The following is a 24,855-nucleotide window of genomic DNA, read 5'->3' on the forward strand; positions in this document are numbered from 1 at the left end:
ATCTGAACAAAAAATAGCTTCCAGATGTTGTCAGTTATTTCAGAAAGAAAACAATGGAGATTTTTACAGGAGTAAAGCCTCTATAGTTTTAAATGCTAAAATCTCAATAGGGCATGAAGAATTGTTTGAGAGACATATATCCATATGAAGAAGTCATTTGACATATGAGAGGACATACATGTGTATTCATACATTTAGGTTTGTCAACTAAAAATATGCATCAACTATAGGAATACAAATAGATTGTGCTCATATCAACATTTTGAGTCTCAAACTAATGTGTGATTAATTTAATTGGTTGTTATTGAACTTGAGGGGCTTTTAGAGTGAAGTAGAATTTTGAGCGATTAACATTAGGAACCAAAAAGTAAACAGAAATGTAATTTATAATGAAGACAATTGGCCAGTCAGCAAAACAAACCTCTGTTTGAAATGTTAAAAAATTCTGTGGAAGGGAAATAGCCTTCAGTTAGATATATCAACCTCCTCCCTGCAAAAATAGGAAAAAAAGACAATTAGGTTAGGACCAAAGATGTAAAGCACAGGCTGGTGGTAGCAGAGATGGATGCTCACTGATTTGTGGATTTAGTCTATGACCATGTTTTCTGCAGAATACTACTAAAACAGATGAATTGGGACAGACTTTGAATTGCCAGAAGGATTGAATTAGGTGATGCTTTTATTGTGGTAAAAAATCATGTAACATGTACTTTTGCATATTAAAGTGTATGATTCAGCAGATTTTAGTACAATATTGGCAACCATCCTCACTTTCTAGTTCCAAAATAGTTTTTCCCCCTCTAAATGGAAGCCACAAACCTACTAAGCAACCATTCCTCCCTCCTCTCTAGATTTTTGTACTCTGCATACTTCATATAAATGTCATCATACAGTATATATAGCCTTTTGTGTCTGGCTTGTTTAACTTAACATAATATTTCTTTTAATCCTCACCCAAGGATAGACATATTTATTGATTTTGAGAGAGAGAGAGAGAGAGACTGATGTGACAAAAACATTGCATGCCTTCTGTATGCACCCCAAACGGAGACCCGGGGATTGGGCCTGCAACCTGAGGGTGTGCTCTGACTGGGAATAGAACCCACAACTTTTTGGTGTATAGGATGATGCTCCAACCAGTTGAGCCACCCAGCCAGGGTAGCATAATGTTTTAAAGCTTCAACCATGTTATTACATGTATCAGTACTTCAGTCCTTTTTATAGCTGAATAATACTTCATTGTATGGATATACCATATCTTATTTAGTTCTACACCTATTGATGAACATTTGGTTCTTATCTACATGTTGGTTATTGTAATTAGTGCTGATGAATACTCATGTATAAGTGTTTGTTTGAAAACCTGTTTTCAATTCTTTTGGATATATACCTGGGAGTGGAATTGCTGGGTCATATGGTAATTCTGTGTTTAACTTTTTAAGGAGCCATCAAACTGTTTTCGCCAACAGCTCTACCCCTTATATTCCCAACAGCTATGTATGAGGGTTCCAATATCTCCAAGTGCTGGCCAACACTTGTTATTTTTTATTTTTTTTAAATAGTCATTCTAGTGGGTGTGAAGTGATAATCTCATTGTGGTTTTGATTTGCATTTCCCTACTGATTAGTAATGTTAAGCATCTTTTCATGTGTTTATTGACCATTTGTATATCTTCTTTAGGGAAATGTCTATTCAAGTTCTTTGCCCATTTTTAAATTGGGTGTTTTTTGTCTGTTGGGTTTTTTTGTTTTTGTTTTTGCTATGGTTGAGTTGTAAGAATTCTTTACATATACTGGATACCAGCCCCTTACCAGATATATGATGTGCAAATATTTCCCCCTACTCCACGAGTTGTCTTTTAACTCTATCAAGAGAACATACTGGTCAAAATTATAAACATTTTAATCATTTTTTATTGTTGTTCAAATACAGTTGTCTCCATTTTCCCACTACCACTTTCCCCTGCCCAACCCATCGCCACCTCCCACTCTCAGTCCTATCCCCCTTTGGCTTTGTCCATGGGTCCTTTATACATGTTCCATGATCCCCTTCCCCTTTGGTTATGGTCAGTTTGTTCTTAATTTCAATGTCTCTGGTTATATTTTGCTTGCTTATTTGTTTGGTTGATTCGGTTCCACTTATAGGTGAGATCATATGGTATTTTGATGAAGTTCAATTTATTGATTGTTTTCTTTTGGTACTTATGCTTTTGGTGTCATATACTTCACAGTGTACAAATCTTGTACCTCTTTGATTACATTTATTTCTAAGCATTTTATTCTTTTTTACATTTTTATTTATTTTTTAGAGAGGGGAAAGGAGGGATAAAGAGAGGGGGAGAGAAACACTAGTGTGTGAGAGAAACCATGGATTGGTTGCCTCTTGCATGTCCACAGCCAGGGCCCTGACCTGTAACCCAGGTATGTGCCCTGACCAGGAATTGATCTGGCAGGCAGGGCAGCATTTTATTCTTTTTGATGCTATTATAAAAGGAAGTGTTTTCTTAACTATGTTTGTGGATTATTCATTTCCTGTGTATAGAAATACAACTGACTTTTGTATGTTCATGTTGTATCTTTTAACTTTGCTTAATTGATTTATTAGCTGTGATAAGTCTATGGGAGTTCTTTAGAATTTTCCTTATTTGGTAATCTTTTAATTTCTTTTATTCATATGTTTTTTGAATTGACTCACTATACAAATTTGCCTCGTATTTCCTCCTATTTTGCTTCATAAGTATGCAAAATCTATCTGGGAATTTTTTCCCCCATACACTGTAATTTTCAATTCTGGGAATTTCTATTTGGTTCTTTTTTTTAAAGATTTTATTTATTTATTTTTAGAGAGATGGGGAAGGGAGGGAGAAAGAGAGGGAGTGAAACATCAAAGTATGGTTGCCTCTAGCACACCCCATGGGGAATATGGCCTGCAACCCAGGCATATGCCCTGACTAGGAATCAAACCTGCGATGCTTTGGTTTGCAGGCCTGCGCTCAATCCACTGAGCCACACCAGCCAGGGGTGGTTCTTTTTTTATATAGTATCTGTTTCTCTTTTAAATCCCCATGCAATTATTCATTATCCATTATGTATATATAGAATTTTCTGTACATAAGATAATGTCATTTTGTAAACAGATAGTTTTACTTCTTCCTTCTCAATTTATATGCATTTTGTTTATTTTCTTGACTAATTGCTCTGATGAGAATTTCTAGTAGAATGTCGAATAAAAGTGGCAAAAGCAGACATCATTGACCTGTTCCTGATCTTAGGGGGAAAACTTTCCATTTTTCACCATGATGTTAGCTATGGGGTTTTCATATGTGTATTCTATCCTTAGTTTGCTATGTGTTTTTAGCATAAAAGGTTTTGGGATTTTATCAAATGCTTTTTTCTGCTTCAGTTGGGATGCTATTTGTTGTTTTTCCTTCATTCTATTAATAAAGTATATTGCCTTGAGTGATTTCACATGTTGAATCTCCTTGCAATCCTGAGATAAATCCCAAATGCTCATGATGTATAATTGCTTTAATATGCTATTGGATTTGGTTTGCCAGTATTTTTTTGCATGTGTATTCACGAGGAATATAGGTCTATAGTGTTCTTGTGATGCCATTATTGTGCTTTGGAATCATGGTAATGCTGGCCTCACAGAATCTGGAAGCGTATTCCCTTTTTCATTTTTTTTTTGAAAAATTTGTGAAGGATTGGTGTTAATTCTACTTGAGAATCTTGGTAGAGTTCACCAGTGAATCTACCTGGTTCTGGTCTCTCCTTTGTTGGAAGGTTTTGATTACTGACTTCATATCTTTACTTGTTAGAGGTCTATTCAGATCTTCTGTGTCTTCTTGAGTCACTTTTGGTAGTTTGTGTGTGTTTAGGAATTTATTCATTTCATCTAGGATATGTGGTTTGTTAATATATTGTAATTATTCATAGTACTGTCTTATAATCCTTTTTATTTCTCTAAGGTCAGTAGTAATTACGCCCTTTCACTCCTGATTTTAGTAAATTGTGTCTTTTCTCTTTTTTCTTAGTCAATATAGCTGGAGATTTGCCAATTTTGTTTTAATTTTCAAAGAACCAACTTTGATTTCATTAATTTTCTATTCCCTGTCTCATTATTTCTGTTTTAATCTTAATGATCTCCTTCCTTTTGCTATCTTTGGGTTTAGTTTTCTTTTCTCTTTTGAGTTCCTTAAAGTGAGAGTTAGGTTATTAATTTGAGGTCTTTCCTCTTTTTTAACATAGACATACACAGCTATAAATTTCTGAGGATTGCTTTTGCTGTATGACATAAGGTTTGTTATGTTATGTTTTAGTTTTCATTCATGTCAAAATATTTTTTAACTTTTGATTTCTTCTTTAACCTATTGGTTGCTTAATGGTATGTTGTTTAATTTCCATCTACTTGTAATTTTCCAGTTTTCCTTCAGTTACTGATTTTTAGTTTTATTAGTGTGGTCAGAGAAGATACTTTGTATGATTTCAGTTTTTTAAATTTTATTAAGACTTATTTTGTGGCTTAATATGTGGTCTATCCAGTAGAATGTTCCATGTGTACTTCAGAAGAAATGTATTATGTTCTTGTTGGATGGAATGCTCTGTATATGTATTTTTAGGATCCTTTTTATTGTTTACAGTCCTCTATTTCCTTTTGATCTTCTGTCTATTTGTTTATTCCTTATTTTTTAAAAGATTTTATTTATTTGTTTTTAGAGAGAGGGGAAGGGAAGGAGAAAGAGAAGGGAGAGAAACATCAATGTGTGGTTGCCTCTCACGTGCCCCCTACTGGAGACACACCTCCTCAACCGAGGCATGTGCCCTGACTGGGAATTGAACTGGTGAACCTTAGGTTTGCAGGCCCACACTCAATCCACTGAGGTTACACCAGCCAAGGCTATTCCTTAGTTTGAAAACATTTTTATTTATTGATTTTTTTGAGAGAGAGAGAGAAACATTGATTTTTATTCCACTTATTGATGCATTCATTGGTTGTCTTGCATGTATCCTGACCAAGGATCAAACCCACAACCTTGGCATATTTGGATGATGTTCTAACCAACTGAGCTACCCCAGCAAGGCCTATTAATTCATTATAAAGTTCGATACTGAAGTTTCTGACTATTATTGTAGAATTATCTATTTCTCCCTTCAATTCTGCCAACTTTTGCTCGATGTATTTGGTGGTGGGTCTGTTGTTTGGTGTTTATATATTTATGATTTTTTTATTTTTATGATGTATTGACCCTTTTTATCAATGTATAATGTCCATCTTTGTCTCCTATAACAATTTTGAATTAAATTCTATTTTGTTTGATATTAGTATTGCCATCTCAGTTCTCTTTTGGTTATTATTTGCTTAGAATATCTTTTTTAAATCATCCTTTCACGTTTGACCGAATTATGTCTGGATCTAAAGTGAATCTCTTTATAAATAGCATATAAATAGGTCATGTTTTAAAAATCCATCTTGTCAATTTCTGCCTTTTGGTTGGAGAGTTTAATTCATTTACATTCATAGTAATTACTAATAAGAAAAGACTTGTCTGCCATTTTGTTCTTTTCTCAACGTATTTTATTTCTTTTTTGTTATTTTATTCCTTCATTACTAACTTCTTTTGGATTTAATTGATTTCCTTTTAGCACGTGATTTTCATTCTCCTTTCTATATGTCTTAAAATTGTATTCTTAGTGGTTACCTTGGGAATTACAATTAAGAAAACTATATAACATTTTAAGACATAGTTTTCAATTAATTTGAATAAACTAAATATGTATTTTATAAGTTAATGAATAGAGTTAAATTATTTATAGTCAACATTTCCAAGTATCAGTTTAAACATTTTTCCTGCTTCAATGTAATAAACTCTCTATTAGAAAATTCAAGAACTGAGTTCGGTTTCTACAGGTTGAATGTTGGACTGGCTGGCAAACTGTATAGTCTTTGGTGGTACAGTCAAACTATACCCAGGCATGAGTTACTTAGCTATTCCCATCATACTTCCTGGTTTATTAGTTTAATATGGTGAGCACAAGGGTGGAGGGGGTAGATGGCAGCAATAGCAGCAATAACAGCAGGAGTAGAATCTCCAGAAGTAGCTGTACTAGCTATAGTCACCAGCCTTACCAGATGAGCTGGCCTGGATGCTTCTCTGATCTTCTCATAAATTATGATCCTCAACTCTTGTATCCCCCAAAGTCCTCTCACAAACCCAGCTTCCACTGACTTCTCATTGAGCATCAACTAGTGAGCAAAGGTGAAAACAAAATCATTCAGGTAGAAAGTCAGACTAAAAGATGGTTAAATTTCTACTCTCTCATAGGAGTCTTTCCAGGTTTTCTGTCATACTTTCTTCTGAGCTGATGATTCCTACTTGTGATGGTGGGAAAAACATCCTATCTTTCAGGGACTCGGTAGCTTTTTTATCCTAAGCTAACTTTCTCCCCCAAGTCCCCTGTGGAAGAATAAGAAGGAATGCTTAAGCTCTTTCTGTCTCAGCCTATTTCTTCCACATGCCCTTGGGTGAAGAGTTGGGTGCTTTGATCCTTTCAGTTCTAGTTAGCAAAGCTTGTTTTTTCCTCCCAGAGTCATCTTCCCCTTTGAGTACAGGTGAGGTGGGCAATGAGGATGAACAAGTATTTCTTTTTAAATGTATTTTTTAAATTATATTTTATTGTTTATGCTACTATAGTTGCTCCAGTTTTTCCTTCTTTGTCCCCCTCCACCCACCACCCCCAACTCCCTCAGGCAATCTCCACACTATTGTACATGTCTATGGGCCATGCATATATGTTCTTTGGCTACTCTATTCTCTGTACTGTACTTTACATCCACATGGCTATTCTGTAAGTACTGATTTGTATTTATTAATCCCTTCACCTTTTTTGACCATCCCCCTGACTCCCTCCCATCTGGCAACCATCAAAACGTTCTCTGTATCTATGATTTTGCTTCTGTTCTACTTGTTTGTTTATTTTGTGTTTTAGAGTCAATTGTTGATAGATATGTATTTATTGCCATTTTATTGTTCATATTTTTGATCTTCTTAGAGAAGATCCTTTAACATTTCATGTAATACTGGTTTGGTTCTAATGAAGTCCTTCAGCTTTTTCTTGTCTGGGAAGATCTTTATTTATACTTTTATCCTAAATGATATCTTTGTTGAGTAGAGTAATGTACGTTGTAGGTCCCTGCTTTTCATAACCTTGAATATTTATTGCCAATCTCTTCTAGCCTGAAAGTTGTTTTTTGAGAAATCAGCAGATGGCTTTATGGGTGCTTCTTTGTAACTAACTAACTAACTAACTAACTACTACTTTTCTCTAGTTGCCTTGAAGTTTCTCTCTTTGTCTTTAGCTTTTGCCATTTTAACTATGATATGTCTTGGTGTGGTCCTCTTCACATCCATCTTGTTTGGGTTTCTCTGTGCTTTCTGGACTTGTATGTCTATTTCCTTAACCAAATTAAGAAAGTTTTCTTTCATTATTTTTTCAAATAGGTTTCCAATGTCTTGGTCCCTCTTCTCTTTCCAGCACCCCCATGATGTGAATGTTGGACCTCTTGAAGTTGTCCCAGAGGCCCCTTTCACTATCCTCATGTTTCTGGATTCTTTATTCTTCTTGCTGTTCTGATTGGTTGGTTTTTGCTTTCTTATATTCCAAATTACTAATTTGACTTTGGCTTCATCCACTCTGTTGCTCAATCCCTGTAAACTGTTTTTTATGTCAAATAGTGTATCCTTTGTTTCTGACTGGATTTTTTTATGCTGCTGAGGTCTTCACTAAGTTTTGAGCTCTGCGTCTGGTAGATTGCTCATCTCCATTTTGTTCAGTTCTTTTTCTGGAGTTCTGTTATTTCATTTGGGCCATGTTTCCTGTCTCCTCATTTTGGAGCCTCCCTTCATTCCTTTCTATCTATTACGTAGAGCTACTATGTCTCCTGAGCTTGGTAGAGGGGCCTAATGTAGTAGGTGCCCTGTATAGACTAGTGGCAGAGCCTCCCCTATTACCCAAACTGAATACTCAAGGTGTACCCACTACGTGGGCTGTGTGTACCATTTTTTTGTTGTAGTTGAGCCTTGATTGCTGTTGGCCTGTCCAAGGTCAGCCACTGACTGTGTTCTGTCCAGGGTCACACAACATAAGCTACAAAGTGATCTGTAGGTTGCTGCTACTTGTGTTGGACTTGGAGGTGCCCAGGTGAGTCCAAGTTGTGAACCAAGGCCAGCTGCTGCTAGTGCTGGGCTGGGGGCAACTTAGCAAGATATACAGGGCTCACTGAAGCTAGATGCTGCTTGTTTGAGAGAGGCTGTTTGTTTATTTTATATATTTTATAACTTCCCTTATACTTACTAGTAAATTTTGAAAAAAACTATTCAAATAAACTTTCTGGATCTCTGGATCTCTGGACTGTGTTTGTCAAAGTATGGTCTGAGAACCTCCCAGCATCAGAATCACCTGAGGTGGTTGTTGAAAAGGACACTTAAGGACATATCAAGACCTGTCAAATAAGACTCTCAGGGGAGGAGCCTTGCTACAGGCTTCACAGGCTCTCTGAATGAGTCTTCTGGGGACTAGCATTATGAACCATTGTCTTGTCCTCTGGCATGAAGAGAAAGTGTCCCATTTCTAAACAGAAGCACAAAAAACTCCTAAATAATCCCACCAGTTGTCTTAAAACAAAAACCATCAATATCTGGATTCCGCCTGGGAAGTAGGGCTCTTTTAAAGGCCCTGCCTTTTCTTCCCTCAATTGTATCAGTTCAGAGAAACCTAGAGAAGTTACCATAGGAGAGAACCACAAGGTTCTATGAGGTATCAAAGAAACTGAAAGAAAGCAAACTGAACCCCTTCCTGGTAGGTTTTTTAAAGAAAATCGAGGGAAGGAAATGGGATTCCTTTCTCTACTTTCCCTTACCCGCCCCTCCTGCAAACCATTCCTCCTTCCTTGTATGCTGAGTGCTGATATACCCTCTCTCTACCCAACATCAGATGTTTTCAGTATTGCTCCTGTGTCTCAGAGGGAGCTTAGCACAGACAGCTTCTGGTTAACAGCTGGAGTTAAATGTGCTCCTTTCACCTCAACATCTGTAAGATGTGCCAGGCCTAGTGCCTACTAACATAGAATATTTTGGGGAAGGAATTAGGGTTATGCCAGAAGAAGGGATCCTCAGCACTTGTTGATAGGGTTGCTGGACACTCCTTTGTTGTTAGTTGGGGTAAGGCAGCTCTTTGGAAAAAAATAAAACACATTTTAATATTTTCATCAAGCATTTGTCTGAAAGAACCATCACCGTGGGGAAAAACTCATTCTGAAACTGTCTAGGGGGGTGACTTTGGGATACTGGGGAGCTAGGTTGTATGTGAGCCATTCAGTCAAAGGCTCAAAAGGCAAGTAGTTCTTGGAACATCTCCAAGAGGCGCAGTATAGCTCTATAGGAACTACAGGAACACCCTGAAGCATGAAAACTTTTCAGAATAGTAAAACAAGACATAATACTCTGTAAACTGAGTGTTAAATTTGTATTTCCACAAGGTAACATAAGCCAATATATAGAACTGAGAAGAGGGGTTAGATAAATTAATGAATGACAGTTGTAGAAAGAAGTTAGGGCAGGTTTGGGACCATTCCTAATTTTGTTTGGTTGACTCCACAAAAATAACCGGGCCATTCCTCTCCCTTTTCCTAGAATCCAAAACAGAGTGTTGAGCTGGCTATATCATCAGCACAGTGTTAAGTTCCCAGGGATTGGATTCATAAGCTATAAAAGAACCATATTTGGAACCAAGATAGTAGCAAAAGTTATCACTGGATCAACATACAATGGTGGTCGGGAAATGTGAAGGAATGTGTAAGCTGCAAATACCAAAGGGGTCTCTGGTTCTGCATAGAACTAGTTTGGAAAGAAGTAGTGAGTAAACACAAATGGAAATTCTGTCCACCTGCTAAACTACATCATTTGCCACTGGTGTCCAGGAGAGAGATGGCTTATCACCTAGCCTTCAAAGGGGTGTATCCTAACACAAATATTTGTAGATTCTTAAGAATGAGAGGCTCTCTAGGGTGTCTCTTTGATGTGTAAAAGGTGTTATTAGGAATCCCAGAGGGAACTGTTTTGAAGCCCCTATGGAGGAACCCAACTAGGAGGTCCAGGAAGGAACCCAGCCATAATGAGGACAAGTTGATATTCTCCATCCCTACACCATTGGGTGTGGGAGCACTCAGTTCCTCAGGGTTCTCCTATCAGCCTCATATACATGAACAGTAATATAAGTAAGGGCAGTGTGCTATCTATGTAAACTCATTTACAGACACAACCTTTTCCAATCTGATTTTCTTTCCTCTACTAAGCCCTCCTATGGAGAAGTCCCAGAACCTTAATGGGTTTTGGGACACAGATGGTTCTTCTCACTTCAATCAGCCTCTCCTGTTAATAAAACCAGGCTACAGGAGAAGAGAACATGCAAATTCTCTGACTTTGTAGACTCTATTAAATGGTTGGACTCCTATCCTGAGTGCTTCCTAAGCAGGGGAGCCACTTGAATTTCTTGTTTCATGTTTCTCACCTGCCAGGGGACAAGCAGAAACTGTGCACCTTGCCACCAATGAGCCTATTGACATGAAGTATCAAATTGTTGTGGTAAAAAGAGACAATGGTTCATGAGGGATTTCTGATTTAGGAATTGTTCATCCAGAGGAATGTTCAATTTTGGAGGCCAGTGATAGCATAAGGAATTGACTTGTTTCTTTTCTTCTACTTTCTCCAGAGCTCCTTTGAGCCTTCATCTGAACCTATTCGCTCTCAGTCCTTGACCACATTTGCTGTGCCCACCTCTTCCAGCAATACCCAGCTGCCCATTGGTTTCAGCAGCCCAGCCACCACCCAGGACTGTTTGTATTCTTCAGCTTCTGAACACAGTATGGCTTTAAGCCCCCGAAAACAAAAGGAGAAGAGCCCTCAAGTGACTGTAAGTTCTTCAAGAGACCTGGGAATAAACTCATTTATAATAAAGGATGAATTCCAAGCTTTGCAAACTGCACCTAGGGAGGTGGTATGGTTTGGGGGATCCTAAGTAGGGATGGTAACGTCAAGAGCACTGTGCCAGGCTTAAAAACCCACGGAGAGGTGAGCAAAAATGCATCTAGTGATTGGAATGTCCTATACATGGGGAACTTGCATAAAATGAATGGAAGAAGTAGAAATAACCTAAATTCCCAGAAACTGTTTATTGTCTTAATATCAGGGAATTCACTCAACCCTCTTTGTAGGGGAAATTCAACCATAGCCCAAATCAGTATTCTTTTAATTACTAATCAGGTAGAACCCATATGTTACAAATTGCAACACTGTTCCAGTCATTTGGGAAAACTCCAAGTATTTAAAACTCAGCTATTAACACCTCCAAATATCTCTCAGTGTCACAAATTCCCATCATGTGACTTTCTAGAGGCAGAGCTACACTTAGAAATCCAATTCTGTTAAAAATATGGCCACAGATCAGACTTGGAGGTCTGATAGCAAAGAGAAGTGATAGTTGATAGCAGAGACAGGCCCATAAATGGGTATAGGGATCAAGAACCTTGTCCACATTTACAAGTCCTTCAAGGCTACACTGTATCATAGTCCACTGTAATAGGTCATATTTATTACTTGCCTGAGTCACCAAGAAAAGTTAAACTATGTTCCCTGATCTGTTTAGAAAAGTAGGGAAGTAATTCCTTTGGAAATGATTTTTACTAAAACCTAAGAATTAAAAGATGTTGATGTTTATAAGGATGTGTCACTTACCTGGAAGACTGATTCATTTTGGTCAAACACCTAATTTCTCAGTGACCGTGGGCTATAAGCAAAGGGCTGTAAATCAGAGCTGATTGAGAGTAAATGATTTCATGGTTATAGTATTTTATAGGGAAGGAAATTAAAGCACAAGTAGCTGGCCAAGGTCAAACACTCTGTGGTTGTAGAGCAAGGACCAGAACCCATTCTTCTGACTTACAACTCAATACTCTTTCACCCTGCCATGCTGCTCCTTGCTTACAAATCTTAATGTACCTTTAGGGGGAAAAAAACGACAAAAGTTGAAAAAACAATAAGCCAGGCAGTAGGCCCTCTGGTGGCTCTGAGAGAATTTCCTTGGTTCTGTGCCAAGGAGAGGGTGACCAATTACTATGCACTAAACCTTACATATGCATTATCACCTGGACACTTGACCACAACCTTGGAGAAGGGGAATATTGGCTAAGAGAAGCTTAGTGTGACCCTTTTGAGTTCCTTCTGCATAGCCTAATTGAGGAAAGGCACTCTCTAAGAAGGCTGGGACACAGGGAACTTTTTCCTTGTGACTCTACCTGACACTGAAATGACTACAAAGGGGTCCAGGATCATATATGACACAGAAGCTGCTGTCAGTTGCTCCCTGCTGTAGAATTTCTTAGGTCTTCAAGTCCCACAGGAGGTTTTCCGTTATCTCTAATTTATAGATGTGGACACAGTGATAGAGAATAATATGCCCAGGAATCTACAAGAGAGTAAATGATGGAGCAGAGATTTGAACCCAGGTTTACCTGACCTCACTTACTCAGAAGTAATTTGGGCTAAGTCTGTTTGCAGTGGCACATCAAATGGGAGCATAAAGAGTTGTATGTTTGCCTTTAAATGCAAGTCATAAAGGCTTACATTAAGCAAATTCTGGACACCGTTCAATACGATGCTACTCTGATATTTCTAAAGTTGCACTGTAATTATCTGAAAACCTTGTTTATTCTGAACCAATTTCAACCCCTTCAGTATAAAGGCTGAACCCTTCATCTTTTCCTCTCTTCCTTCCCAACGAAACCATGATCCTCTTTATTCTTCTAGGCTGGAAAGACAATTCATGTTCTCACTAAGTTCCCTTTTTAAAAAAAGCCAAGCAGGATTTAAATTTGGTTCCCAGGTCTGATAAAGCAAATTTTGTAATTCTAATGTTGCCAAGAATATGATTGTTGTCAGGCCCAATACCCCATTTTAAGATTTATTGCCCTGCCGTGTATTTCAGTGTTTTAGATAGTTTCTTTAAGCATATCACTCAGAGATTAGAAACTTCAAATGTAGGTGGAACACTTCCAATAGGTAAAATTATCACCAGGTGATGGATGCCATTGGAGATAATTTTCACTGTAAATGGTATTGTTGTGCTTCCAGCAGAACCATTTGGATATCACAGATGTTTTTCTTGATTTTTTTCCTTTGATAATCATGAAGGTGTGGGTGAGCACTGTATTCTGATTCAAGCTTTATTTTCCTTTTATAGGTGAAGCCAAAGCAGGAGGAGCTGAGCCTTCCACTGGTTGCTGAAGAGAAGAGTAAAACCCAACCAAAAGCAACTCATGAAAAGAAGCCAAAAAAAGACAGTGCAGGTTGGCACATCTTCATCCTCACCCAGAAGCATGTATTACAAGATTAATTGCACAGTGCTATGTGATGGGAGCTATATAATGATAATTCCCCGGGCCTGCTGTCCTTGGTCCTCAGAGAGCTTTCAATTTAAGATGCATACTAATATGACCTAGGTTTCTCCATCTAAACCACCTAATTAATACAATTGCCACTTGTGTGGGATTTAGATAAAGGGTCATAACTGAATCCCTATTTTCTCTAAATGAGTTTCCAACCAGAGGTATTTTGTGTTTGTTTATAAGTTTATTTAATTCTCTCTAAGTCTAATGTACATGCTGAGTTCCTTAGTGAGCCCTTAGTGGGCAGCCAATGATTTCTACCTTGGCATTTTCCCTCAGCAACAGAACCAGACAATAATAACAGAATTGGGTCAAAGCTAGTTTTTTAAAGTTGTTTTTCTTTTCTAGTAGAGAGAAAAGGTCATAAATCAATAGTGAGACCAGTTCTCATATCCACGGGCAGAGAGGGCTGGGGCAGTTGCAGACAAATGTCCTTGGCAGCCAACACCCATCAAATCCCCAATAGTAGTGATAATTTCTCTCTGTGTGTATGTGGATATTGGCTCCAGCTGATGGAAACCTAATTTAAGTAATACCTGATAAAACAAAATTCCAGTTCCACAAATTAAATCAAACAGTTATTTCATATTTTTTCCACAAAGCATTTCACATGTGTGTTTGAAGAGAGGATATTCCTAAACAAAATTTCCCATGAAAACTATCAAAACTTCTGTAAGAGAGAGAGGGAGGGTTAGAGTGAAAAAGAGATGAGTAATCCCTTAATCCCTTTTACTTTCTTTTTTAATCTTTTCTCATATTTATTTTTAATAGTTGTCCCTGTAGTGCAGGGGATAGAATTGATTCACTGCCTATGGGGGCAAATACTGATTGGTTTTCATGTAATGGGAATGTTTTGAGTGCATCCAGCTATGCTCAGTGTTGCATGTTGGATATGAAGCCACTAGGTGCAGTGAATGATGAGGGAGGGAAGCTAGCAGGGAGCAGTCCCACCTGGGCATCAAGCTGAGTTCCTTGGTAAAAGTATAAAGGGAAAAGGAACAATATAGTTAATTGTTGCTTTGTGCTTCACCTAAAGCTTATGAAGCAATGCAGTTAAGGCTTTCCAAGAGTTTATTTGCACGTATATTACATCAGCTTATTTTCATACAGGACAGTAGAAATCAGAAGAAAAGTGACCATAATTTTACCTCCCAGATAATTCCTGTTGATACCTTTCTACAAAAGTGAACCGATACCTGCACATGATGTGAAAATTAAATAGAATTAAGTAGAAAATATAAATACTAATTAGAAAGTAAAATTTTCCCTTGCCCTGCCCCACTTAGTTTCCTGAAAGATAATCATTGCTGCAAGTACAAAAAATTGTCTTTTGATGGGTCTCACCCTAATGGTGCACCAGGATATTGATGTAATGGTAATAAGTCAATCATGGAATCAATTTATAAAACTCATAGTTCACTTTGATTTTAAAATTTTCAACTGCAGAAGGCTAATAGTGACCAAATTGCTCTCTGTCTTCTGAATAACTACTTCTTCATACTAGGGAATACAATAACAAATGGGTACCCATTAGGCCAATGCAAATTGTTCTTATTTTAACAAGTCAAAAGCACACATATTTTTACTTTCCTTACTTCTGTTTGGTACAGGTCCCTTGACTCAGGAACAGAGCAACAACCCTGAGATTTCTAAGACAACAGATCAGGCTACAAAGACAGATGATACTGGGAGTCAGGGCTACTTAGCATATGGAAGACAAAGTGGAAAAAAAGGATCAAGTGCTTCAGGAAAGAGTGAGAGTAGACCCAGAGGAAGGAGCACTACAAAATCTAGTCGAAGGCTTGACTTAGGTAATAGAGCTGGGTCCCCATCTGCCGATAAGACTGCCAGGGATATCCATTTCCGGCGGTTGCCCTTGGAGAAGCAAGTCATGGAGCAGCCCATAGCTCTAGCCACTCAAGCAGAAGCCACCATTCCTCAGGAGTTGCTTTCAGATAAAAACTACATGGAACGGAGAAAGGCTGGTTTAGATTATGAAACCAGAAAAGCATCAATATCTCATCCTATACCTAAACACAGGAAAGCGCCCATGATTAGTGGTCCATCACAATACCGAGAAGATGGGGCTTCAGGAACCAAGTCAGAAGCCAGAGCTTCTCTTTCATCAGTGGTGGAAAGCCCCTCTACAACCCAAGAAAATGTCATGTTCTCAGTGGCAGGGGAGGCTCAGGTATATATGGGTCCTTTTCATATCCAGTCAGAAGAGGAAGCTGCTTCTAGATTTGATTCACAAAGTGCCAAATTTAAAATGGAGTCAGCTCAAGATATCTCAAATATCTGCAAGAGGAAGCCTCCTGGAAATGTCCTCCAGGCCTTTCCAGCAAGCATTTTGGGTATGGCAAGTGATTTGCCAGAGAGAGGCGTTTCTGTAGAGAGGCTGCCTCCCAGAAGCCTCTCCCGGTCCACGGGGAAGCCAGAAGCTGAAGAAGTCGCCTCAGATGCAGACAGTACTTCAGAGATAGAAAGTGGTTCTGAGCAGCAGCTGGCTCCTGGATACTTTTGGCAGTCCTCGGGGGACCCCGAAGATGATGAAGAAGGCTTTGCAGAATCAAGCAGTTTTGTCGGGAAATTGAGCAGTTCTCATGAGCAGCTGGCTCCCAGTCGTGCAACCTGGGCTTTGGGGGAGCCTGAAGACAAAATGTCCACAGAATCAAAAAGGTATTTTGAAAAATACAATACTGCTAAAGATTGGAGCAGCTCTGAGGAAGATCTGCCTCCCAGACACCCTTCCTGGTCCTTGAGGAAGCCAGAAGCTGAAGAAATCTCCTCAAATGCAGACAGTACTTCAGAGATGGAAAGTGGTTTTGAGCAGCAGCTGACTCCTGGATATTATTTGCACTCCTCAGGGGAACCTGAAGATGAAAATCTCTTTTCAGATTTAGAGAGTGCTTCACAGAAGGGCAGTAGTTCTAAACAGCAGGTGGCTCCCAGTTATGCTTTCCAGTCTTCAGGGGAGCCGGAAGATGATGAAGAAGGCTTTGTAGAATCAAGCAGTTTTGTTGGGAAATTGAGCAGTTCTCATGAGCAGCTGGCTGCCAGTTGTGCGTCCCAAACTCTGGGGGAGTCTAAAGATTCTGTATCCACAGAATCAAATAGTTATCTTGAAAAATACCATACTGCTAAGCGCTGGAGCAGCTCTGAGGAAGATCAGCCTCCTAGGCACCCTTCCCTGGCCTCGGAGAAGCCCAAAGACCAAAAGGAAGTGTTCTCAGTTTCAAAGAATACAGCTGAGGAGTGGGGTCTTTCTGTGGAGCAGGCTCCTCCTAGACACCCTCCTCAGCCTTTTATGAGGCCATTTGTTCAGCAACAACTCTCCAAAGGTTCAATGAATACTTCTTCAGAATGGGTACCAATGCCTTCCAGGCACATTTACCAGCCTTGGCTGAAGCCTAAACCCAAGCAACAAGTCTCTGCCAGTACAGAGAGTACTGCTCTTGAGTGGGCCATTGCTATGGAGCCGCTGCCTCCCAGAGTGTCTTCAAGGCGCCAGTTGAGGCGTAAAGTTGAGCAACCAGTCCCCTCAGGCCCAGAAATTGGTACTATTGAAGGGATCACTTCTATGGAACTACCACCTCCAGGAACTCATTCTCAGCCCCTGGTGAAACCAATATCTGAGCAAGAAATCTCTGCAGGTCCAGAGAGCACAGTTGTTGAGGGGAGAATTTCTATGGAGCCCCTGCCTCCTAAACTCCTTGCCCACCCCTTGGTGAACCCAGAAGTTGAACAAAATGTGTTCTTAGGTTCAGAGGGTGCTGAGAAGGTTGTTTCAGTGGAGCCACCATTCTCGAAATGTCCCCAATGCTTGACAAATCCTGAAGCCCAGCACATTGTCTCAGAGAACACTACTGGTAATAAAGGCATGTTTGTAGAGCTGCTGCCTCCAAAATGTCCTTGCCAGCCTTTGGTCAGGCTTAATTTACAGCCAGAGAATATTACCTGTGACTCAGGGAGTGCTTCCAAAGAATGGGGCAGTCCTATGGAGGTGATGCCTCCGAGACACACCTTTTACCCCTACGTGAAAACCAGCTTTGAACAACCCTCTGCAGGTCCAAAGAGCATTGCTGTGGAGTGCGGCATTCCTATGGAGCCCCGGCCTCCCAGAATGCCTTCTCAGCCCCTAATGAGACCAGTTGCCCAGCAAAAAGTCTTTGAACGTCCATTGAGTGCTCCTGAACAATGGAGTGGTCTTGTGGAGCCAATACATCCCACAAATACTTTCCAGCCCTGGGTGAGCCCTAACTTCAAGCAACAAGCACATACAGGTCCAGAGAGCACCGTAGCTGAGAGCAGCACTTTGACAGAGCCTCTGCAGCCCAGATTGCCTTCTGAGGCTCTGAGAAAACCAATCTCTGCAGGTCCAGAGAGTATCGCCAATGAAAGGGGCACTTCTACAGAGCTGCCACCTCCCAGGCATTGGTCCATTGTTAGACATAAAGTTCAGCAAATGTCGCCAAGGTTTGAGAAAGCTGCTGTTCAGAGAGTCATTTCTGGGAGAGCACAGCCTCCCAAATATCCCATCCACTTCTTAAACTTTGAAGCTCAGGAAATATCCTCAGGTCTACAGAACACTGCTGTTGAAGGAAGCATGTCTAAGAAATCACTACTTTCCAGGTGTCCTTCCCAGTCATTTGTGAAGTACATGGCACAGTATATCTTTTCAGAGAGCCCTGAGAAGGAGCAGCAGGTTTATGTGGATCCTCTGGCTTCAAATCAACCTTCCAAATCTTTGCTGGGTCCTAAAGTTGAGTACCAAGTTTTCTCAGGTTGGGAGAGTGCTGATATTGAGGGAGGCATCTCTTCAAAGCTGCTGCCTACAAAATGCCCTTTACAGTCTTTGGAGAGGCCTGAAAACCCGCAAGAAGTTTTCTCATATTCAGAGAGTGCTCCTCAAGAGCAGTGGCCTCCCAGATACCTTTCCCAGGCATATGGAAAGTTTGAGCACAAGCAAGAAGTCTCCTCAGTTTCTCAGAGGTCTCATGAAGAATGGAGGTGTTCTGAAGAGCAGCAGCCTTCAAGATGCACTTTCCAAGCTGAGGGTGGGGCTGAATTCCAGCCACAGATTTTGTCAACAGGCTCAGTGAGTGTACCTATAGAGTGTAGCAATGCTGGGCATCACCTGCCTCCCAGACAACCTTTTCAGGCTTTTGCAGGTCCTGAATATCAGCAACAAGTTTATTCAAGTTCCATGAGTGTTGCTGCTAAGGCAACCATTTTTGAGAGCAATCTTAGCAGCTGTTCCCTTCCAACAGGTCCAGCTTCTCCAAATGAAACTAGAAAACACAGCCAAGGCTCTGAAGATCTCATTAAGAACATCCCGACTTCTGCTACCAAATCTGTGAAGTTCACTCTCACTCCTGCCTGGCCAACATCCATTTCTGGGGATAGTTATCCTAAGGAGGAAGTTCTTGAGAGTAGTGATCGAAATGATGGCTATTCAAATTTATCCACCAGTGAGGCTGTTGAAAACCTTTTCGGAGCCCAACTGAGGAGGATCCCTTCCTCACAGAAGTATAAGAGTAAGGAACAGGAGCATGTTGCCAAGCTTCCTTCACCCTCCTTGGGCCCAATTTCAACTTCTGTAGGTAAAGAATCACAAATCAGAAGTGCTTCCAAGGTACTCTTCCACACTGAAGAGAACCTCACCACAATATCTGACCTTGCCAAGAAGCGACAGAGCAAGCCCAAATCTGACAGCACGCCCAAGAAGCAACCTGCTTACAAGAGCCCAGGTAAGACTGTCTGTAGGTACCAAATGGAGGGAAGAACTGGAAATCAAAGTCTTTAATAGGAAGAAGTGTGTTCTAGTCTTGCCTGCTGAGTTGTTTCTTTGATAGGGCTGGATTGTTGATTTAGAGGCAAGACAGTGGCCCATTCTATCTATGTTCATGGGTTTTCTAATGGACACATGACCATTTTTTTCATTCTCTCCCCCACTGTACACCTTACCTTTAGATGGAATTATATACTTTTCTCAAAACACTTTTACATGTGTCATTATGCTTCCCCCCAACACTATGTAGATTTTTAAAGCCAACTCACTAATAGAGCACTATGTGCAGACTCTCAGCTTGAAATCTTCATTTTCTTTGTTCTCCCGTAGCTACTTCACTCACCTGAAATGTTCAAGAATCCAGATCTAGGTGATCTTTTGAACACCAATGCCTCCCAACTCTTTGCACCTTTGCACTCACTATCACATAGTGTTGTGTATGCCTATAACCACACCTATGTATCCACATACTTGCATGAGGAATTATGAAATTTCAAATATTGTAAGTATTTCCTTGGAGTTAGAGGAGTGACATCAATAACTAAAGCCTCTGGCCTCCTAGAAATTTTTCCAGCGTACCTAACAACCATCATCATATCATAATTTGGAGATAGGAAAAGGGACGGACAAATGAGGGAAAGGGACCAGTAACAGGACAGCATGCAAACTTTTCTATTTATTTATTTATTCATTCATTCATTCATTCATTCATTCATTTAATTGTTGTTCAAATACAGTTTTCTGCCTTTTACTTCCATCCCAGCCCACCCCCAGTGCTCCCCACCTCCCTCCCATTTCCACCCCCCTTATTTGTTGTCCATGTGTCCTTTATACTTGTTCCTGTAAACCTCTCTTCCCCCTTTCCCCTGAAATTACCTCCCCTCTCTCCTCTGGTCACTGTCAAACTTTTAAATATAGCTTCTTAACTACCCAAGGAACTCCTGCCTTGCCAGGTTGTGGGGAGGGCACAAAAGAATGGGACCCTTCTCTATACAATATCTATTTATTTTTACCTGACAATTCACAAGGATCCCATTAGAATATTATTATGGGGAGGACCCACCCAGGCTCAAGACTCTGCCTCCCTTGCTACAGTTCTAATTCCTTGAATTCCTTTCTCAGAAAAGGCTGATCAACAATCAGATTATGCCACCTCAGAGCCAGCTTGGATAACCGTGGCAAAGCAGAGGCAGAGGAAGTTCCAGACTGAGATTACTATGAAAGAGCTGAAAGCCAGTAATAGAGCTGGACCAGAGACTGAGACTAAGGTAGGTAGATATGAAGTAGGACCTGGGCCAGCCCACAAAATGCTCCAAAAAGTTGCTGGAGGCAATTGATTAAGCTTGCACTGGGAACTTTGCCAGACATGTAGCTCCCCACTTCTTGAACTGCATTAATCAAGGCAGGGGGACTCTTCAGGGAACGACTTGCTTTGTACTCAAACAAGTGTGCCCCACTTTGTGTTCTTAAAGGGTATGCTAAAGTAATGACTATGAGAAGATTCTGTAAGTCAAATCCTGTCCTAAATATTCTAGAGCAGGATTCCATGAAATTGGTTGAGAAATGAGGAGTAAGTCATGAAAAACCCTTAAAGGTAACCACTGGGGTGAGCAACTATCCTTACATATATTTATGCCTTAACTTAGACCAGTTGTGGAGAGGTTAATTTGAAAAGCTTAAACTGTACAATTTTGAAAAGACCTGTAGTTACAGTGTTTTCTAATGCAAAGAGTACAAGTCAGGTGTCAACAAGTTTTGCTAAGTAGAAATCCTATGGAACTCCAATTAATTGATAAGATTTCTTTGTAACTACCACATTCCGTTAGCTTGCTGTTAAGTGCTACGTGAAAGGTTGTTCTCAAGTTAAATAATTCTCATGTTAACCTGTTTACTCTTTGTATGATTAGACAACATTTTCTTCCAGATCTGAGAAGTGATAAACTTGAATCAGCTTAGGTTTTGTGAACCTAAATTCTGAACCAAGGTCTTCTCAATGCCATTTCTTTCCTTTTCTCTCTATCTCTTTCCTTTTGATTAATGTTTAATTCGTAATACCTATGACAGGGTTTATACCTTGTGACTTTCTGAGTAATTTGCTGGTTTCATTGTTGAATTAAAGGGAGCTGGCTGTGTACATCAAACTCAACCAAGAGAAATTTCCACTTCCAATGTCGATAGACAGGAGAAGATTGAACAGATGACACTACCTAAGTCTACCGATCCAGGTAAAAATGCATACCCCAATACCCACCCCAAATAGCTCTGACAGAATGCTGTGAGACTTTTGTCATTTCAAGCCCAGACAAAATGTATTCCCCTGACTCCAAATCAGCTTCATAATTCTCTCATGGCTCTTCCATTAGATACAGATATTAGCTTGTTTTAGGAAAATCCAATCATTATGATTACTACAAATCCAGTGTGTAACTTTCAGATGAGCTTCCAGTCTTTTACCCCATCAAAGTAGGTACAATTGTGTAGGTACAAAATTGTGATCATTTACTAAAATGTTCCTGAGGCTAGTATTCAAGGGGAAAGAACCAAGCTACTTTCCAGTTCATAGTAAAGCAGTGTTTCCCAATGAAGCTGTTAAGAATAACCCACTATAAAGACCCAGTGGTATTGAATTGTTTTCTTAAAGATTTTATTTAAAAATTTTTAAATCAAAGTGGATACCCTGGGAGGTCACTCTCCCTGGGCTCTGTCCAGGTGGCATAGGGGAGCATAGGGCTCTGCCCTGTGATGTACAGTCCCTTTCCACAATATTGGAGAGAAAGCTGGGCCTTGAGTCTGTGCCTGCACATTCCTACAGCTTCTCAGAGTCCTTTGGACAATGACTGAGGAGACAAACCATGCAGAAAACATTTCTAGAGAGAAAAAACATTTTTTTTAGAATATATAATCTTTTTTGTTATATTTTTCCCATTACCATTTAGTCCCCTTATATCCTCCTCCCCCAGCAACCACCACATTGTTGTCCATGTCCATGAGTCCTTCTTCCTTTTTGCTTACTCCTTCCACCCCCTAACCTACCCTCCCAACTAGCTGTCATCTATTCTCCATCTATGAGTCTGCCTCTGTTCTGCTTGTTAGTTCAGTTTGTTCATTAGATTCCACATATGAGTGAAATCATATGGTATTTGTCTTTCTCTGATTGGCTTATTTCACTTAGCATAATGCTCTCCAGGTCCAACCACACTGTTGCAAAAAGTAAAATTTTCCTTTTTTTTTACGGCCAAGTAGAATTCCATTGTGTAAATGTCCCATAGTTGTTTTATCCACTCATCTATTGATAGACACTTGGGCTGATTCCATATCTTGGCAATTGTGAAAAACACTGCAATGAACATAGGGGTGCTTATGTTCTTTCTAATTAGTGTTTCGGGTTCTAGGACTGCTGGGTTATTTATTTTTAGAGAGAGGGGAAAGGAGGGAGAAAGAGAGGGAGAGAAACATGGTGTACGAGAGAAAAGGCAATTGGTTGCCTCTCTCACACCCCTAGCTGGGGGCCTGGCCCAAAACCCAGGCACGTGCCCTAACTGGGAATCAATCGAACTGGCAACCTTTCCGTCCACACGCCAGTGCTCAATCCACTGAGCCACTCAGCCAGGGCTGACTTGTTTTTTTTTTTTTAACTATTTAAAAGACTTTGTTTCAGCCCCTCTGTATTCTGAGTCAGGGGTATGAGAGGTGGGGAAATGTTGAAAGTTGAAAAAAATAAATATTTTGCTGGGATAGAATAGAATGTGATTTCATCAATGGTTACATACCAAAGGGATTTTTTTTTTTCAGGAGGAGCAGGAAACAGGGAGGATGAATTTATAATGAATCATCTTTGCCCTTTTCCTTAGTCCCCCTAGTGAAGAAATTAGGCCATGAAATAGCAGCACTTGACCTGCTCATAGCTATTGATAGTCTCTGGGCACTATACTCCTATCAAGTGGTTCTCAACTCACTGTGCATTAGAATCACCTGGTGAGCTTTCAGAAAATTACAGATATTCCATTGCTAGATATTCTAATTCAGTTAGTTTAGGAAATGGCATGGGACTCGGTATTTTAAAAAGAGCTCTAGGTAATTCTAATGTGTAGTCAGGATTGAGAACCATTGGTTGAGTCTAAGCTACTAAGTCAATCAACCATAAGACAGGAGGAGGAAAGGAGTAGAATTGGAGAATAGGGAGGTAGTTTGCATGGTCAGAGTAGTTGGTACAGTATTATTTATCATAGACTTTTATTGGATGGAGCTATTTTGTCACCATTCATGTCATACAACATCATGGGTTACCAAAACAAAAGTAATATTACCCTGTTTTACATTTAAAATACTGAACAGATACCATACAATATGATTTCTCTGGTCCCAATTCAAAAGTCTCAATCCAATACTAACCACGTAAAGATTGGCAGTTACAGCTGTAAGCATTTTCTCTCAGACCTTCTCTTTTCCAGGTCCCTGTGGCCATAGCCATATTGATGTTGCCCCTTTGCCATACTACTCATTGCATTGCCCATGCACTGAGTTGTAGGAACCAGGATAAACATGGAAGAAGGAAAATTTTATTGCATCCTATAAACATAGCTCAGTACCCCTGGGGCTTCTCCCTCCACCCAGGAGGCTTCTTACTCTGGGGCTCTTACTCTGGGGCTCTTACTCTGGGGCTTCTTACTCTGTGTGTTATTTGCTGTGTGGTTCCTGTAGGATTTGAAAATCAGAAGATATTTCAAGTGCCTGCCATGAGAAAAGAAACCAGACATTCTTCAGCTCACCCAGCCATGTTCCAAGAGCCAACTGAGCCAATCTGGTTCTCCATGGCCAAGAAGAAAGCCCAAGCATGGAGCCATATAACAGAAATCAGGCAGTAAATAGCTCCTGGGTGGAGCATCAGCATTTAAAATGATATTTGCTAAGAGCTGTACTAATGCCATGTACTGATTTATTTACTGTAACCATTTTAATAAGCAGAAAGCCTTAAAATGGGAATTAAAGCCTAATAAGTATGCAACTGAAACATGCCATGAATGCCTAATAATCAGTATAGTCATTGCCAGCATCCGAAAAAAAACCAGCATTTCCTCTATAAAAACTGCGTAAAATGTTTGCAGTGCTGTAGAATTGGGAAATCTTTAACTTGGGACATTGTGTTTTAGAAGGGCAAAAGCAAAAACATTTTGTTGGAGCTACTAAGAAAAGGGTCATTTTCTTTATCAAATAAATTAATTCTAGTGGAAATGTCCAGATGATTCTTGCCCTAGGATTGGCTTTTAGGTTTATGAACCTAGTTAATACTCCAGTTGTTTTGGTTGCTGCTCCAAATTTTGCAAAGCCCCCTAGAAGAGGTGGTAGAAGTGAAAATTCTGGGTTTTCAAGAAAAAGTTTGTACAGCCAGTCCTGTAATCAGCCTAGTGCCCTTTGAACATCTGGGAATCCCCCATGCCTGCAATTTATACAGAGCTCCCTCCTTACACATTTCCCACATCAGCCTGTCACAAGTCTGACAGCAGCAAGTGCTTTTCTAAGAGGCAGACTATTTCTTGGGGATTATTGTGCTCCTTTGGATGGTT

At 39.9% G+C, this 24,855-nt stretch overlaps 1 protein-coding gene and 1 non-coding gene across 2 annotated transcripts in view; both read left to right on the forward strand.

Moving 5' to 3' along the window:
- Window positions 1–24,175, forward strand: part of KIAA1210 (KIAA1210 ortholog) — a 36,943-nt gene extending 12,768 nt beyond the window's left edge. The window contains exons 4-10 of the mRNA XM_037069123.1: window positions 10,770–10,970; window positions 13,296–13,401; window positions 15,111–16,937; window positions 17,154–19,258; window positions 20,419–20,559; window positions 21,411–21,516; window positions 23,993–24,175. Of these exons, the coding sequence (XP_036925018.1) occupies window positions 10,770–10,970; window positions 13,296–13,401; window positions 15,111–16,937; window positions 17,154–19,258; window positions 20,419–20,559; window positions 21,411–21,516; window positions 23,993–24,156 (4,650 nt within the window). The 3' untranslated portion in view covers window positions 24,157–24,175. The remainder of the gene's footprint in view (window positions 1–10,769; window positions 10,971–13,295; window positions 13,402–15,110; window positions 16,938–17,153; window positions 19,259–20,418; window positions 20,560–21,410; window positions 21,517–23,992) is intronic.
- On the forward strand, window positions 21,955–22,158 carry LOC119003035 (small nucleolar RNA SNORA73 family). The gene has a single exon (XR_005069866.1). It is a non-coding gene; the product is annotated as a small nucleolar RNA SNORA73 family (small nucleolar RNA).
- Window positions 24,176–24,855: the final 680 nt, after the last annotated feature.

The sequence above is a fragment of the Sturnira hondurensis genome, unplaced genomic scaffold (assembly GCF_014824575.4).
Source record: "Sturnira hondurensis isolate 20B ecotype Veracruz unplaced genomic scaffold, ASM1482457v3 Scaffold0018484, whole genome shotgun sequence".
In the NCBI taxonomy this organism is placed as follows: domain Eukaryota; kingdom Metazoa; phylum Chordata; class Mammalia; order Chiroptera; family Phyllostomidae; genus Sturnira; species Sturnira hondurensis.